Source organism: Schistocerca cancellata, chromosome 4 (genome assembly GCF_023864275.1).
Source record: "Schistocerca cancellata isolate TAMUIC-IGC-003103 chromosome 4, iqSchCanc2.1, whole genome shotgun sequence".
NCBI lineage: Eukaryota > Metazoa > Arthropoda > Insecta > Orthoptera > Acrididae > Schistocerca > Schistocerca cancellata.
Window position 1 is genome coordinate 838,433,849 of NC_064629.1, and position 19,072 is coordinate 838,452,920.

The 19,072-nt window shown below is 37.5% G+C and overlaps 1 protein-coding gene across 1 annotated transcript in view; it reads left to right on the plus strand.

The window, feature by feature from the left end:
* The first annotated feature begins 1,030 nt into the window (after positions 1 to 1,030).
* Positions 1,031 to 19,072, plus strand: part of LOC126184932 (RING finger protein 11) — a 37,243-nt gene continuing 19,201 nt past the window's right edge. The window contains exons 1-2 of the mRNA XM_049927603.1: positions 1,031 to 1,450; positions 12,671 to 12,822. Coding sequence (XP_049783560.1) covers positions 1,337 to 1,450; positions 12,671 to 12,822 — 266 coding nt within the window. The 5' untranslated portion in view covers positions 1,031 to 1,336. The remainder of the gene's footprint in view (positions 1,451 to 12,670; positions 12,823 to 19,072) is intronic.

The window sequence follows — 19,072 nt, forward strand, 5'->3', positions numbered from 1 at the left end:
AAATACTACTTTACAAGAAGAGCTGACGAACGTCGACGCATCTAATGTGCGACACCACATGGTACTGTTTATCCGCGGCATGGCAACAGGGCCGCTTTACCAGCCGAAGTGCTGGCGTCGTGGTAGGGAAAGCCGGCTCGCCATTGGTGTTACCCCGGCCACGGCGTCGCGTCCCCCCGCCCCCGTTCCCCCCTCCCCCTCATCTTTGAACCGAAGTCAAAAGTCGCAACTAATTTTAAACGCTCTATTGACCACTCGTACAAAATAACACCATATATTTAGATACCACTTGAAATTGCAGAATCATATTCATAGGGCAGCATCTAGCGCGGAAAACACAAAAGTAAAACTCAAAAAATACCTCAAATGCTAAGCAAAGAAAACAAACACTGAAAACTGGTCACTGCAGTCTTTGTTATTCAGGATGATATCATGTCGCTTCATATTTAATGGAAAAAATAACCAAGTTGTCATGGAACATGCGCAATTTGTCACAAAAAGAAAGCAAAATAACAAAATAAAGACTAAGGAGACGCAGAAGCACAAAATACGTTACATAAATGAATGTGCGTGGTGAAAATAGGTTAACTTCTGATGGTAGCAGACGACGACCCGTTCCACTCACCAAAGTCATCATGCAAAACTTCCTTCCCGAGAAACCTTGACGGCGATGTCCCGTTACGTTCTGTCCCGTTCCATGCTGTTAGTAGCCTGTGTAAATACTGCCTTTTGAAATACTTTGTGGAATATTTTGACGTGACGCTCCATTGCGTTCCCTCATATATAAATCGGATTTCTATGAACCGACGGGGCATATGCCAAATCAGATGGCGAACCATAGTAAACGACCGTATGAGCTGTGACGGGTTTCATAAATTCGTCACCACATCGCGTATTACACAAAGCAGAAAATTATGGATGGTTTTACACAAACAAAACGTCGCCATGTAGTTTTTGTGGTTATCACATAATCATGGTTTCGTAGCATTGTTACTTTGGAATCCATATTACGCGACTATTGCGCTAGTAGCATCTTTGGCTTAAAATGCAGTTGTTTTTTCAAGTTTTGTTTAGAATGACACGGCCGCGGATTGTTTTGGTAAATTCCTTTTCCAGAGGAGTCATTTGGCCGTGATTCTCAAAATTGAAAAAAAGCATGTGTGATCGTAATTGATTCCATCACAATTTTAAAATTTCCCGTTAGGTACTTGTCCTTTCGGAGTTTCCTTTGTTATGAACTGAGACGATTTGACAACTCATACTGGCAGGTAGAAAGTGATACATATTTTTTGTTGGCAGAATCGTTAGCCGATGTGATATAAATAAATTAGTGAACATGGGAAACTGTCTCAAAGGAACAACTGCAGACGACATTTCGCTTTTAAGGGGGTCGGAAACAAACAGGGATTCAACTTCGTCAGATCAGCTTGGTCCACCACCTCCGTACCAGGTGCGTAGCTGCGAAATAATTTGCACATTTGTGTATATGATTAATGGTTATGTGGTCTCCTTTCAGCCTGTGTCAAGTATAAACTGTTTTATTATTGTTTCGTCCTTTTTCTTTCTTGAACATCGTTTTTAATGTCTCTTTTTCTTGTTTCTGGATTAGGTGTTTTGGTAGGAAAGTCTACAATAGCAGAAACCCGTCCATATATTTTTTAATTTGTGCTTGCGAATTTATGACGACGTACCGTAATGCTCACTGGGGGTGCCAAACCGATTGGAATTCATCCATGGTTTTGGCTATAGCATCTGCAAAATTTGTTAAAATTTTTCGGAATCTCATCTGATGAGGTGTAGTTAATAGATGCAAAATTTTCCACCGACCTGGTCTGCCTCCGTAATCATGACAAGATGAAAAAGTGCGAGAATAAACTGTTGCAAAATTTTAAAATTGTTGCTGATTTCTTGATTTGTACAGTTAAGGATAGACCTGCTTTCAGTTACATGTTTTGCTATGCGACACAAAAAGATTTTGTCGCGGAAGTTTGTTACTTCTGATAGGTTGCACTATTTATAACAAAATTTTACCACAGTGGATAAATGTTGTAAAACATACAAAAAGCTGTAACAGTCTGATTTGTCACTTGTCATGTCACTTTCAACGTAGAAACTAATTCATTTATCCACATCTTTTTATGTAGAACGCGTGTACAATAAACTACTTTAAGTTGTATATTGGAACATAGAGCATGGACACTAGTAAGTTTTATGTGTATGGGGCACAGTTCCTGTTCGGTCATTATTCCAGCTCTCGTTATGTACATAGATTAAAATAGACCATAGGATAGTCATAGGTTGGATTCTGTGTTAAGCTGATAGAGAAACCATATTTATATTTACCATTTAACCATTAACAAAGTAACTGCATTAGTTAATTAAAATTAAGTATGACTTTCAGAGTACTTTAAAATATACTGATTACATGATAGTGCTATGACTGCTGACACAAATAATATTTTCCTCATGCCAGTCAGACTATCTGGATTGCATCTACCAGTATCAAAGGATACACTGTCTCTTCAACTTAAGCCTAATATGAAGTCTATCTTGACACACATTTTGGGCTGGATTACTTGGTTTTGAAAGTCAGAAAGTCCCACTCAGGTGTCTAAATGTTGAAGTGTTAAGCCCTATTTCTCCAACATTTTTTTTCTTACATTATCAAGTATTTATGGAAAAATTCTGAATAACAGTGTTGTTCAGTACCCACGTTAAACTTTAACATGCTCTTCTCTATCATGCGAAGCACTCTCCTGTTACTAGTTGCAAGAACTGGTGCCTGCTTGGGACAGCACTACCATTTTCAAACAAAGCTTTCTTGTCAATGACAGTGTGTTGTGTTTTGATTTTGAAAAATTATTTTACATTAACATAGTAGGGCCTACTGCAGTATGTGGTCTCTCCAGTGCATAAGAAATACAGAGACTTTCAGGCAGTAGTGGTAAGAGATGATAAACCCTATATTTATAATTGCTTTGAGAAAATTATGAGCTTGCAGTTAACAAAAACTACATTACAGGTTGAATGCCATGGAAAACTTGGAGGGAATAAGGTACACATTGACATTTCACATTTGTAGAGAATTGCTGGATGATTTCTTGCCACCCTATTTTTCTCAGAGACCTTAATATACATTCTGTAATGTTACTTCACTATCACTCACTCACTTGTTTCCTGTCTTTTAGTAGTGTCCTTTTCAATCTTAGGAAGCAAGATGTTACACTGGTAAAAACACTGGCATATCATTCTGGAGAAATGGCATTCAATTCCCTGTCTATCCATCTAGTTTTAGGTATTTCATGATTCCCTTAAGTTGCTTAGGGAAAGTGTGTGGATGGTTCCTTTGTAAAGGACATGGTTGATTCATGTTCCTTTCCTTAGTCAGCAGAGCTTTTGCTCATCTCTAATTATCTTGTCATTGGTGGACTGTTGAACCATTTCTTCCTTTTTTGTTTCACCTGCCTCGAGATGACTGAAAGTGGCGAGATTGGGCTGATCAATGGTTGGGAATTTGTATACGCACTGATAACCACGTAGTTGAGTGCCCCACAAACCAAGCATCATCATCATCATCCTTTTTTGTATATTCATCCTCATGAGCTTTCTGTTCTGATGATCTATAAAAATTGCCAGCCAAGATCAAGGGGAAAAAAAAAGAGTGGTTTCTAATCTTATTTATTACTTAGTGAGGAGTGTATTGTTTACAGTATTTACAACTATATCAATGTACGATCCCTGCCTGGATTATTTCTTTACTCTACGTAAAACTCAAGTGTTTGACATTATCTGACTTACGTTTGTAATGTGGTTTGATATATCACTTCCTTCCGGAGGTGCCTTTAGTACAAAAACTACTTTAGCTGTCAGAGTCTTTTCTTGTTTGCTGTAGGATACTGAGATTATTTCTTATTTTTCTTTTCTATACTGCTATTCAAACAGTTTGTACTTGCTGAGACTGCTGTCTGAGTCACTTGGTGGTGTTAGCCTACGTTTTTTTTTGTTGAGGTTGTACAGTTCTTCAACGGTGTTGCTACTGCTGCTGCTATCACAGGTAGTTCAGTATTGGACCACCCAGAAACTTGGATAATTTTCTGTCTGGTGTAGAATGCCTTATGAAGTTGGGATGTTTGGCATATGTTAGGAAGTAATTGTTTGTTGTTGTTGTTGTTGTTGTTGTTGTTATTGCCTTCAGTCCAGAGAGTGTTTTGATGCAGCTGTCCATGCTACTCTATCCTGTGCAAGCCTCTTCATCTCTAAGTAACTGCTGCAACCTACATCTATCTGATCCTGCCTGCTGTATTCATCCCTTGGTCTCACTCTACAATATTTACCCCCCACACTTCCCTCCGATACTAAATTGCTGATACTTTGATGATGTCTCAGAATGTGTCCTATAACTAATCCCTTCTTTTAATCAAATTGTGCCACAGATTTCTAAGAATCAGAAATTTCAATGAGGGTCATATCATTTACAGTACTTATAAGCTGTGCATATTTGACACACTATTGCACTGGCACATGAGAAACTAATAAAACACCTGTTCATTTATTTGTTTTTATTCATCTAAGGATCATCTCACTATGATACAGGAGTTGCCGTGGTCATACATTGAAAATACTTTTTATTAACAATTTTGTACACAACTCATTATACACATATGAGAAAGGTGGCATGCATTAAACTCTACGTACAGGATTTCATCTCTGTTCAATCAAAATATAGACTGTGAATGGATGAAAACAGTGAAAATTTAGAAGTGCTCTAAGACAGCACTTTAAAATAAATCTGTGTATAATGAATAAACAGTGATGTACTGTTATAACCTGCTTACACTCACCAGGGAGTTGTTTGATAATTTGATGTTCTGTAATAGATGCTTACAATTGTGAAAGCATAAAAATCTTGGCTGTAGAATTGGAACAAGTTTCACTCAGCCTTGCAATGACCCTTAAGGCATTATGTCAGACAAAAAGAGTGGCTCTGGTTTAAGAGCAGACTTAAAAGGCCAATAGAGAAATGTGATAACCATTTGGCCAGTCAGTACTGTCACTAATGGTGTATTAGATGAAATGTAAAGTAAAATGTCCTGTAGTAAAATACTACCAGTGAAATTTACATTAAGAGTAATGTAAATATAACAAGAGTCAGTGAGTACATGGGTAACATGTAGCTTTATTTCACTGAGAAAATGTATTATATTAAAATAAATGGCATGTTTTACATAAAAGTGAGGTATGATTGATGGAGCATTCAAGTCAGAACAAATGAGGAAAACATGTGCAAGTGATGCCAACAAAGAGAACAGTTAAGTGTAAAGACAATATGAAGAAAATAATACCATTTCCAGGAGACAATATATTTAACACAAATGTGGCAGAGGAAGGTTTCCAGTGAATATCATATATTTTTATGCTACCACTTTCTCCAACACCTGGTTTCATTTTTATTTTATTATATATCCAGTCACAGACAACAAACATTTATCAACTAGTTTATTAATTTCAGTCTGTTGATGGCCAAAAAGTAAGCATACAAAGCTGGCTGAATAGATGAAGTATACTACACACATCATGTCATTACATATATAGATGGTACAGTCATGATAATTAGCCATACATGCTTCATCATAAAGTTACAATTTTGAGTACTGTGAACAACATTGCAACTTACCTGTTGAAAGTGTCAGCATCTACATTACAATAGTGTTCATGGCACTCAAAATTGTAACGTTATGATGAAGCGTTTCTGAAGAAGAGAAATTTGTTAACATCGAGTATAGATTTAAGTGTCAGGAAGTCATTTCTGAATGTATTTGTATGGAGTGTAGCCATGTATGGAAGCGAAACATGGACGGTAAATAGTTTGGACAAGAAGAGAATAGAAGCTTTCGAAATGTGGTGCTACAGAAGAATGCTGAAGATTAGATGGGTAGATCACATAACTAATGAGGAAGTATTGAATAGGATTGGGGAGAAGAGAAGTTTGTGGCAACAAGGTTGCAGTAGGTACTGGGAGATAAAGAAGCTTGCACAGGATAGAGTAGCATGGAGAGCTGCATCAGACCAGTCTCAGGACTGAAGACCACAACAACAACAACAACAACAACAACAACAACAACATGATGAAGCTTGTGTGAGTATGACTGCACCATCAATACTGGGTGGTCGGAAGAGAGTGTAGTGGTGTTACAGGATAGAAATAGTTGTTAAGGAAAAAATGTGATACATTGCACTGCAATTAGTGTCACTTGATCTTATAGCATAGATGATAGTGCACGAGACAGCCCATGTCCAATTTTTGTGTTGCTCTGTTGTTAGGTTTTAGGAAACAAAACGAAGATTGTGACTGGTGACACCTTCTGTGGTGGGCTGTTTGAAATTGAGCACACAATGGTCTGATTGGCTAACTTCAATGCTAATTAACTTGGGAAAGGTGCAACACATAGAATTTTTACTCAAAAATTATTGCTCAGCACAGCCTACTTTGCAATGTGCTTACAAGCTGTTTCTGGCCACCCTGTATATGTAATGACACGATACTTGTAGTCTGTTGCATCTACTCAGCTTCATCTATATGCTTATTTTTAGGTCATTGACCGAAATTAATAACCTGATTGATAAACATTTGTACTCTGTGACAGATTTTATAATGAAATAAATATTCCCTGAAGTACTGCAATATCTTATTGTGACTGTGTCACATTTTGTGATTTCATTTTTCACATTTTTTGGGATCTATATTTCAATATAGATTCTGAAGGAGAGTTAGGAGCTGCTTAAGATCCAATGTTTCAATCTGACTATTTCACATGCCATATGACTAGTTTTTGTGCACTGTGAACATGAAACTATTATTCATAGGAAAAACAAATATATGTAGTAAGTTACTCATCACTTTTCTTCCCTCTGGGGAAGAGGGAGAAATGTGAAGTATTCAGGTAATAGTTCCAGCCCTGTTGCAAGGGAGCATGTTACATACACAAGCAGAGAAGTCAGAGAACACAAATCAAAAGTAGACAAATTAAATATTGAGATATTGGTAAAACAAGTTTGATGAAAAAACAGTTTTGTTGTCTGGTAGCTATCAGAACAGAAAAGGCAAATCAAGCAGGCTGCTTTAACACAGAGGAGGATGCAGTAGGAAAGAAACTAAGAAATAATGAATGAACAATGAAAAGTAATGGGAGAAAGATAATCTAGAAGTAAAATAAAATAAATGAAATAAAGAAGGGACAAAAGCAAAGATTAGATAGTGATGGAAGAAAACTGTGCAATATAAGTTAAGGTCTAACTCTGAAAATATTATGACGTGTGTAGATGCCAAATTTCCAGGCACATAACATTTATACTGGATATTTTTCTTTCATAAATAACAGCATAAATTGAAGAACTTGTAGAAAGCACCTCCAAGAATCACGGCATTGCATTCATTCAGTTGAAGCTTATTTGAGTAGCAGTCAGTCCTATTGTCAATTGCAGCAATATTCATAAACCTGGTTGGTTGTTATGTATCATGGAGTTCCCACTTCTTCCATACTTACATATACTGTTGAAAGCACAATAAAGTTTTATACAATATGCTTGCCAAATTGAAAAAGAGCTCTTTGAAACATGATTCAGAGAAGCTTCTTAAAAAGAATGGCTTAGGACAAAAATGTAAAATGTATACACAGTAAACAAGACATCCAGTTCCCCAATATATTCACCATCTTCAGAATGGGGAATAATCACTACAGTTGCACCACAGAGATCAATACTGGCTCCATACTTGTTATTATTATAAATAAATGACCTGCCGTCATATAGCCAAAAAGCAGCAATAGTTAATTTTGCTGATGAAACAAGTAATGCAATCAAGCTTAATGGAAAAACTTCATTAATTCAAAATGTAAATAAAATCTTCTTGAAAGTTAATGGCTTGTTTTCAACCCTCATGCATGAATCTTATTGAAGTCTTTCACTATGATGTGGAATGAGTGTTTTGCAGTTACAGTGCATTTTCTCACTGAAAAAAATGGCAGCATGCTGACCACTTCCATTATTGTCTTGAGCTACGTAACTAATATGTAGCTATGTCAAATATATCTCCCTGCTCCCCCTCCCTCTCCATGCTATTAACAGTCCATATTGGTATGGTTGGTGAAATATTGCAGGATATGTGGCTTTTGAACCATTTGTTTCAAACCTTTTAATGGATGAATTTGTTGCACACTGTGGCACAGATAAATTCTGTAAGAATCTGTTTTGTTTTGTGTTCATGTCCTTGACCAGTTTACATTAATTAGTCCCATTCCTAAGCAGCAAGCTAGTAACTTAAGCAGCACTTAAATGAGTATACAGTTTACATGTGTACATCATGTGTCTTTTTACTTCTGCGGCTGTATTGCATTTTCCGTTGGTCTCTGTTTCTAGTTACTCTTCTCTTCTTTGTTTCAACCCACTTTCTTTTTTGTGGGAAAATTGAGTAATGTTAACCAATGTGGTGAATAGCACTACTCCAGTTTCTTGACATGCCTTGTGACCCTGAAAAGTTCCCCAAACAAGTTTATCAGGGAATAGCAAGAACAGGTGTGATACATCATCATCTACAAGGGAGCAGAACTAATAATGATACGAACATAATGCTAATAGAAATGTGCCCATAGATCTGAATCAGACAGTGGGTATGGGATATACACTGAGGTGACAAAGTCATCGGATAGCGATATGCACGTACACAGATGGTAGTAGTATAGCATACACGAGGTATAAAAGGGTAGCGCATTGGCTGAGCTGTCATATGTACTCAAGTCATTCATGTGGAAATGTTTCCAACAGGATTATGGCACAAAATGGGAATTAACAGTCTTTGAATCCAGAATAGTAGTTGGAGCTAGACGTGTGGGATATTTCATTTCAGAAATCCTTAGGGAATTCAATATTCTGAGATCCACATTGTCAAGAGTGTGCCAAGAGTACCAAATTTCAGGCATTACCTCTCACCACTGGCAGCACATTGTCCGACAGTCTTCACTTAATGACAAGAGAGCACTGGCATTTGTGCAGAGTTTTCAGAGCTAATGAACAAGCACCACTGCATGAAATAACCACAGAAATCAATGTGGGACATATGATGAATGTATCCATTCGGACAGCAGTGAAATTTGACATTGTTTGGCTGCAGCAGAAGATGAGCAGTGCAAGTTCCTTTGCTAACAGTATGACATTACTTGTAGCACTCTTCCTGAGCTAATGCTTCTAGGTTATTGGAAAACTGTGGCCTGGTATGATGCATCCTAATTTCAGGTGGTCAGCGTTGATGGTAGGATTAGTGTGTGGTGCAGACTTCTTATAGCCATGGACCCAAGTCGTCAACAGGCACTGTGCAATCTGGTAGTGGCTGGTGTGGGCTGTGTTTACATGGAATGGACTGAGTCCTCTGGTCCAGCTGAACCAATCATTGGCTGGAAATGCTTATGTCCAGCTACTTGGAGACCATTTGCAGCCATTCAAAGTCTTCATGTTCCTAAACAACAATGAATTTTTTATGGATGACAGTGCACCATGTCACCAGATTGCAATTGTTCTTTATTGGTTTGAAGAACATTCTGGACAGTTCGAGCTAACGATTTGTCACTCAGACTGCCCGACTTGAATTCCATCAAACATTTATGGGACATAATCAGGTGGTCAGTTCATACACAACATCCTGCACTGGCAACACTTTCGCAATTATGGATGGCTATAGAGGCAGCATGGCTTACTATTTCTGCTGGTGACTTTCGACGACTTGATGGGTACATTTCATGTAGAGTTGCTGCACTATGCTGGGCAAAATGTGGTCTGACATGATGTTAGGAGGTATCCAATGATTTTTGTCACCTCAGTGTAAGAAGAAACAGTGGTGGAAAGTGAACATTAAGAATAAAAGAGGATTGTAAAAAGGATAAGAAAAATTGTTAAAAATAGCGAGCAAAAATATGACAAACCCAGTAGCTTAGCATGGGAAACAAAATATTTGAAGGGATTTGTTACTGAATGGTAAGTGCATTTAGAATTATGAAAATGAAGACCAGAAATATATAAACTCTGAGGCTTGATGTCCAAGAGGCCTTTGGCATTCCAAACTCATTTAACAGATTTAAGTATTTCACATTTGAAAGCCTACATGTTATTTCATTTATTCTCGTTTGGACATGAATACTTCTTTCACAGAGGATGAAACCCCCCTCCCCAAATATTATCCCAGAGGACATAAGTAAATGGAAATATGCAAGATGTTAACAGTATAATTTCTGTCCCCCCATTGTTGCCAATTTTTCTTATGGCACTAGTAATTGAATCTATTTTGATTAGCAGATCCACTGTTTGATTTTTCCTTTTTTCATTGGTATGAGCTGAAAAATGTATACTGTTTACATTGTCTTGTTTGTATAATGCGTTATTGGTATGCTTCATGAAGATTGGCATGACAACAGGTACAGTGCATATGTCTGAATAGGGTCTTACCGTATTTATTGCAAGTGATTGTAGGCCTCATTGACTACCCGTAACTGTAGAACTGCTATTCAGCACAAAGTTATGTGCAGCTGAATACATATTTGCTTGGCATTGTATTTCCACACAGATTTTAAAAAAAAAATCTGTTTAAAAACCACAGTCCTCAATTCTCAAATTTTGTGTTCCGTTTACATTCCTTGTCCATCTTACACAGTCTCTTGAGATGTATTAGGGATAAATTTATTTTTTTGTCACAAATTTGCATAATCTGCATGGCTGTTTGTAATCTGTGCTGTTACAGCTGTTAACCTTTTCATAGTGTTGCGGTGTAATGACATGCATGACATTTAGTTATTATTTCACGTCATGTTAAACACCCCCCTCCAACCTCTCACCTTGTATGTGCCATCTTTTCGATCCATTATTTCAAATTTGTGTCTATGAAACCATTTTTTATTATTATTGTCATTGTCTTCTTACAGAAACTTTGTATTTTATACATTCTCACTTTTTTTACATTGCTGATTCAGTGTTATATTTTACCTGTGTGTTCTGTTCATCTAGCCACGAGTCCAGTTTTATTTTTTATTTGTTTAAGTGTTTAGTTGATACTGACAACTTTGTGTCCTCGCTGAAAATCATTTCATTTACCTTCCTTCTGGTGTGCCTTTAATTTGCAACAAGATCCATTATGAAAATAACTGTTAAATTAGGTTGCCAGAGTTCCATTCATTGGGAACAAAAGAACAACTGCAGCAACAGCAGTTACTTACTTCAGTCGACAGTGTAAATAAGTCAAAACACTTTCTAAGCCAATAGATTGCACTGTTCTCCTGCCTGTAAATAATAAATGTGCTACATTTATTGTATAGGATTTCTTGTAGTGATTATTTAGCTAGGTAAGTTAATATGGGTTAGATATACTGGAAATATGTTACAGTATGTATAGTGAAGTTCTTTTCGGTCTGTAGTAATTATATTGTATCTGTCCCCCTCCCCCCTTCCAATAAAAGTGTTAGCAGCTTTGACCAATAACATTGGTTTATTAGCAGATTCTGTCTTTACAGTGACCCAAACTTCAATAGACAATTGTGTAGAGAGAGTTGTCTATGATGTTACATTTCCCTTCCAGTACATTCTGAATAGGTGTGACATGCATCAAAAATTTTGAAACAACATATTCATTTGCTGTTTCTGAGGAATTACACATTTGCAAAGATAGAACACAATATGAAGAACTGTTAAAATTTTGCAGTGAAACAATATCAATAGTTCTGACGTAACCTGTGTTAGATTGTCTGTCTGAACTACTGATGTGTTATTTATCCTAACACTATAATTTGTTGTAACTTCTGTATCAGCAATTTCGGTTATTAGTGAAAACCGCGAGTGTTCATCCTCTTCTGCGTCTGTGTTTCATGAGGAGTGTTACTGGTTGTTTCATACTTTATTGGGATGTGTTCCACTATGAACATGAAGAAGAATACTTTATATAGCAATTTGAATACAAAATGTAAGGAATAAGTATTTCATTCCATATTCTTCAGCTAAACAGATATTATATTTAACAATGAAAATGTTAGGTTCTACTTACATTATTTATTCATGACGTGTGCCATATATCGGTGACTAGAAGATCACAAAAAAGCTGCATGCTGCAAACTGCATATCTTTTTTTGTATAAGGTGGGATGTGAACATCTTTCTGTTTGGATAAGTTGTGATTTCAGTATTTACTTCCTGCTTTTCACATTGTTGTTTTTTTTGCTCCTTGGGAAACAGACTTCTAGTAACAGTCATTTTAATTTAAAGTAAATCTTTTTCATATGATTTTAGTTGTGTAATTAATGTTTGGAGCTTTTTTATGCTCCAACATGTCCATCATGTTTTTTATACAATCAAAGAAAAAAAGTTCGATTATTTAATACCTTGGAGGTAGTATATAACTGAACTTGAAGACATGAAGAATTCACAAAGTAATTGACTCGTGTAGCTGTGAACTGACGTCCAGGAAGTTGCAGCTAAATAATCTCAATGTGGATTTGATTTCTCAGCTAATGTGTCTGTAGTTTGTGACAATAATATCATTTCTGTTGCATACAAATACTTTTGTGTTACTGTGCATATTAATTTAAGGTAAATTTATATTTTATTTCCTTACTAAAATGTACAAAACTATTTTTATATAGCAAGAGCCTACACCTGTATATTACCCATCTCCAAATGTAAGTAGGCCAGTGACCCAACTTACGGAAGAGGAGCAGGTCAAAATTGCTAAAAGAATTGGATTAATTCAACATTTACCTACTGGAACATACGATGGTTGTAAAAAGAACAGAGAGTAAGTTGTAGTTTTAGTCACAAACTGTTACAGTTTAAGATTTTTATTAGTAACAACTTCAGTAATAAATCATTATTAACAATAGCTTATTGAGCACTGATGATTCAGTTATTACGGAAACCAAAAGTGTGGTTGGTTAGTTATTAGTTAGGTATTGCTGTATGTTCCATGGATCATTTTGCACGATAGAGTGTGATGATATCATATCACAAATTAATTTGCACATACAGTTTCATTCTGAACATTTATAAGTTTATTTATTCATTTGTTATTTCAAAGAGATAAAAGAGATGTGTGTTAGCAATTCCAACCCACCACCTTTTACGCATTACAGTAACAGAAATTCTTCTACGGAATTGGAGTTGTTGTCAAGGAGAAATTTTCTCAGTTTGTTTTCAAATTTTACCTTGCTGTCCGTCAAACATTTTGTATCACTGGGTAAGTGAAAAAATTTATTTTTGCAGCATTATACACACCTTTTTGTGCTAAAGACAACATTAATGTGGAGTAATGAATATCATTTTTCCTTATGGTATTGTAATTAAGTGCATCATTGTTTCTTTTGAACTGTAGTGGATTATTTACAACAAACTTCATGAGGGAATAAATATATTGTGAAGCAGTATTCAGAATGCCCTACTCCTTAAACAGTGTCTACAAGATGATAATGGGTGAGCACCACATATTATTGTTACAGCTCATTTTTGTGCAATGAAGACATTCCTTCTCAAAGATGAGTTACCTCAAAACATTATTCCATATGACTATATTGAAAAATATGCAATATACGTCAAATTACTGATTTCTCTCTCCCAAGATCTGCAACGATTCTAAGAGCAAATGTGTCTGAACTAAGTTGTTTTAGACATTCCAAAATGTGTTTTCCATTCAAATTCTCATTAATATGGGCCCCTATTTGTTGTAGAATTGTTGCATTCATTAGAAACACACACACACACACACACACACACACACACACACACACACACACACACACACACTGAGAATACAATGAGAATGTGTAACAATATTTAATAGCTGATAACATTGCTTCCTTGCCAATTTCTGTACAATGAAGACTAAAGTTTGAATGAGAAATGTAGCTTTGGAACAGCACTGTGTAGTAAAGGTTATGTATATTCTGTATTGAGCAGGCAGATGGTAGTCTTCAGATTTCAAGTTATGGTGTGTCATTACAAAACAGTTTACAGTGACCATGAAACCAAAGGGCAAAACCGCAACATGGCTGTTGCTTCAATACAGAAGCCATAATATATTATAGTGTGACATGTCTGTGTTACTCTGGACTTACGCGAAAAAAGTATATGCGCTCGGCAAGCTTCTGAAGTCTGCCCAAAATCACATCGGCAAATGTTTTTCCAGGTATACTCAGAAATGAGATTCCACAGTAACAGTTGCAATCGTCGCGATCACCTTTACCTTTGTATAAAGTAACAATGTTGGCATCGTGCATGTCTTGCGGCACAGTACGCTCAGCCCAACAGTTCAGTAAGAGGTTGAAAAGCAGCAGAAAAACTGGCTTAAGTTTTACAATTTCTGTGCAGATATTGTCTTTGCCAGGGCTCTTCCTGTATTTGAGCTGTGTAATTGTTCTTTGAAGCTCCTCCATAGTAGGCATAAAATTCAAGTCATGGTAAGGTGTCATCTGAGGAATTTCATCCATTGCGTTTGGACTAATGTTGATGGGATGTGAGTAGAGGCTGGAGTAACGTTCTACCCAAAGGTGCAATTGACAATTTTGATCTGTAATGACTTTTTCATCTATTTCCTTGAGTGGTACACTCTTCTTTGAATGCCCGAGCACACACCAACAATGTTGCCAGCATTGAAACACTCATGTATGCCAGTGCAAAGTTGCTCTCAATAGGAGTTGACATAGTTACAGACAGTGAATTGAACAGCTGCCTTTGCTTTGCTTAGCTCCCTGCATGTAGAATTGCATGGATTTTTATGCCAGATGACAGTGGCCTGACACTTAGCTTCAAGGAGCGGTTTCAGGACATCTATGTTCTCGATGAACCAATCCTGGGATTTTGCTTCCAGATTACCGATCACATTTCCAGCCATAACGGTAAGAAGTTATTTTTATCTTCTGGCAGTCTTCAGAAATATGAGTGGCTGGGTCCCAGGGATCCAGAAGTGCATCCAGGAAACCTTGTGGTCCAGTTTGCCTTTAAAGTATGTATTGGCAACATACAACTGATATTTTGCACAGAATTCAAGCAACCGTAGACTATTTTCATTAATCGTGCCTGCTCTGTGTTTGCCTAGGCAGTCAGGCCCAGTGGCAAAATCACTACCAATACTAGTGTTGAAATCGCCAAGGATGCATAGACGGTCCCCGGAGTGCACTTCTTGTACATCACTGAGTTGTTCATAAAACTGATCCTTGGCTTCTGCAGCTGAGGTACGTGTTGGTGTATATACAGATATCAGTGTCAGTGGTCCACTATTTGTTATGAAATGCAGTGAGAATGTGTTCTGAGATCCCAATTGGGATTTTGGTACAACACAGCAAGTCATTGCAGACAGGAAAAGCGATTCCGTGCTGTATGGGGCTAGCAACATCTTTGCCCTTCCAGAAGAAAGTGTAGTTTTTTCCCATATTGAGCATTCTTCTGTTAGCCTGGTTTCCTGCAGTGCTGAGTCTGACTAGCTCTAAGTCAATAGCAGCCATTTTGCGTAGCTCTTGCGAGCTTCCACAGGTGTCCAGGAAGCCTTGCAGCATAGTGCGGATGTTCCATGTACTAATGCAAAATGAAATATCTTCACTTTTTATTTTTTTACTTTTGTAGTAGCGGTGCCGAATATTATGATGAAAACTTCTAGCAGTGCTAGTGTTCCATACACCCAGTGGAACAATTGACACAAGGCCGGGCCAGTCCCTAACCGACTGCAGGCTGCTCAGCGTGAAGCATGCAGTTATTGGCCAGTAGACCCACGATGGCCCCTCCCATTGTCAATAGCGACCCGTGGCGGCTGCTCCTACACCCATTAGAGCGAGTTTATGACAGATAACTGCTGCTATCCGTGTTCTTCTCACTTGGATGGAATGTCCTCTCCATGGATGCTACTGTGCGTGGGACGCAGATTTTAGGTGACAGTGAGCTTGCCCACTACTCGTGCCATGCTCTCGCCCTAGATGACTGGTTCCACAGGAGCAAAAATACGCGACGTGCAGAGTCAGGTTAGCTGCAGGCGATTGCCGCTCATTTCTGGTTGGACCGTACTCGTGCACCCAGAAATGATTCATATGACTTTGATTTGCCCAGTGCAAAGCTGTCTTTCTGAGAGTAACAGAGTCATTGTATTCTGGTGGGCTACAATGGAGATTGTTTGGATCAAAATGTAAGGTGTGTCAGGGTAAGGAATCTTGTATATGCAGGGTTAATGCAGGTGGGGTTCAGAGTTGTATTAAAGTCAAGAAAAATGGAGAAAATTGGTTTAAGAATTAGTGATGGGCAAATGGCTGAAAAGAAAGTGAGACGTATAATGTACATCTACATACATACTTTGCAAGCAACTGTACGATGTGTGATGTAGGGCACTTTGTGCCGGTATTAGTCATTTTGTTTGAAGATGCCATTATGGCCTTATCACTTTAGGACATGGTGTAAAAAAGATCTGGGGATGGTCATTACGGACTGAAACCAGTCATTGTCTAAACAATTCATATTGTGATCAAAGACTGGAATAAAAAAAATAGAGCGAGGGGAAAAACGACCATCCATATGCCTTGGTATGAATCCTAATTTCCCTTGCATTATGTTCATTGTCCTTATGCGAAATGTACATTGGCTGCAGTAGGGTCATTCTACATTCAGCTTCAAATGCCAATTCTCTAAAGTTTCTCAGAGCACAAACTTTTTTATATTCCAGACATCTGTAGCTGTTGAAGGGCATGTTAGGAAGAAATCCACTAACAGCTGGTAGAATTGTTATTTATTAAAACACCGTCTGGTTTTGCAGCCTAAAGCTGCATCATCAAGTGCAACAACATAAAAAGATTATAGACACAAACATTGGTCCTAGTTAAAATTTACTATTCAGTGAATGTTGTCAATATAATGATGACTGAAAGGCAACGAAGATGTGCTCATTAATTTAGGACAAAATGCTGTTTGTAGGTGCAGCTTACGGTTATGGAGCCATGTTTTAAAATTTTCCTGCATCAGTGACGGCAGGGTAACCTGGTGTTGAACAAATTACAACCAGTCCACACAAACAACAAAGAGAGACGCTAGTAAAAGCACCCTGCACAAACGACAGAGAGAGACTCAAGAGTGTGTCTTTTTGTTGTTCGTGTGGGCCGCTTTTAGTTTGCCCAACACCAGGTTGTCCTTCCATCACACCGTGGCGGGCCAATTTTAAAACATGGCTCTGTAACCACAAGTTTCACCTAACAGTATTTTGTCCTAAATGAATGGAGCACATCTTCTCTTTATTACTTTCTGCTCAGCATAGTATTTACAATATTTACTGAAAAGTAAATTTTGGCGAGGAGTGATGGATACGCCTATGATCTTTCAACTGTGTTGCACTTGATGATGCAGCTTTAGGCTGCAAAACCGGCTGTGTTTTAATAAACATTAGTTTTACCACCTGTTAGCAGAATTCTTCCTAACATCATGTTTCTCAATAGTGTTCCTCGAAAAGAACGTAGCCTTCACTCAGGTATTCCCATTTGAGTTCCCGAAGTATTTCTGTAATACTTGAGCATTGATTGAACCTACTGCTAACAAATCCAGCAGCCTGTCTCTGAATTGTTTCAGTGTCTTCCTTTAATCTGACCTTGTGGGATCCCAAGCACCTGAGCAGTACTCAAGAATGGGTTGCACTAGTGTTCGGTATGTGGTTGCCTTTACAGATGAATCCTGAAATTCTCCCAATAAAGTGAAGTCATCAATTTGCCTTCCCCACTACAGTCCTTACATGCTCATTCTATTTCATAATGCTTTGCAGTGTTACACTAGATATTTAATCAACATGACTGTAATGTTACTTGAAATCCGTCTTGATTGCAAAAAATTTTTTATTATTCATATGACCGGTTTCGGTTCATTCAGAACCATCTTCAGATCTGTAAAAATAATTATACTAATTTACTATTTCACGGAAACAAATGTTTTTCATCCTATCTAATGAACATCAAATGTACCAGAATGTACCTGATATTTCAGTTACAGGAGTAACCCGTCCAAATCCAGCACCTTTCACATGCTACGTCACACAAAATTGGTTGGCAGAGTGCACGTCATTTATATTAATAATAACACTATAACCGACAGGTGGCGTCTGGTACATTTGTTACATTCCATTTGTACATACTGTATTCAGTAGATCTTTTTATATTAAAAATATTTGGTTAAAATATGTAGATGTCAAAGTTAAAATCTGTACTTGTCAGGATTAAAAAACAGTAAAATTATCATTTTTATACGATCTAAAAGCATAGGGCGATTTATATATCTATGGTGCTGGTGTGAACTTGTTTTCCTCTACGGTCTGCTTCCGTGGTTCCCGCCACGGCTGTTGTCCCATAAGACATTATGTCTGTTTTTGCAACATGACTGTGTCAAATATCACACTACTAATGCTGTACTCAAACAGTACAGACATTGTTTTTCCTATTCATCTGCATTAACTTAAGTTTTTCTATCCTTGGAACCAGTGCCATTCATCACACCAACTAGAAATTTTATGTAAGTCATCTTGTATCATCCTACGGTCACTCAACTGTGACACCTTCTCATACTCCGCAGAATCAATAGCAAACAGCCGTAGCTTACTCCTCACTATGGCCATCAGATCATTGATGTATATAGAAAATAATATCAGTCCAATCACATTTCCCTGAGGCACTCCTGTTGATACCCTTGTCTCTGATGAGCACTCGCAGTTGAGGACAACATGCTGTGTCCCATTACTTAGAGGCTTCCTTTGAGCCACATGCATATCTGGAAACCTACCTTTGTTAAGTCACATTGGGGCACCGGTTCAAACACTTTTTGAGATCTAGGAATATGGAATTTGCCTTTTGTCCTTCATTCTTTGTTCACACGATATCATACGAGAAAAGGGAAAGCTGAGTTTTGCATAGTGGTTCTTTCTAAAACAGTGCTGATTTGTGAACAGAACCTTTTCTGTCTTGAGGAAATTTATTATATTCAAACTGAGAATATATTCAAGAAAAGCAAACTGATATCAAGGATATCAATCTGTAATTTTG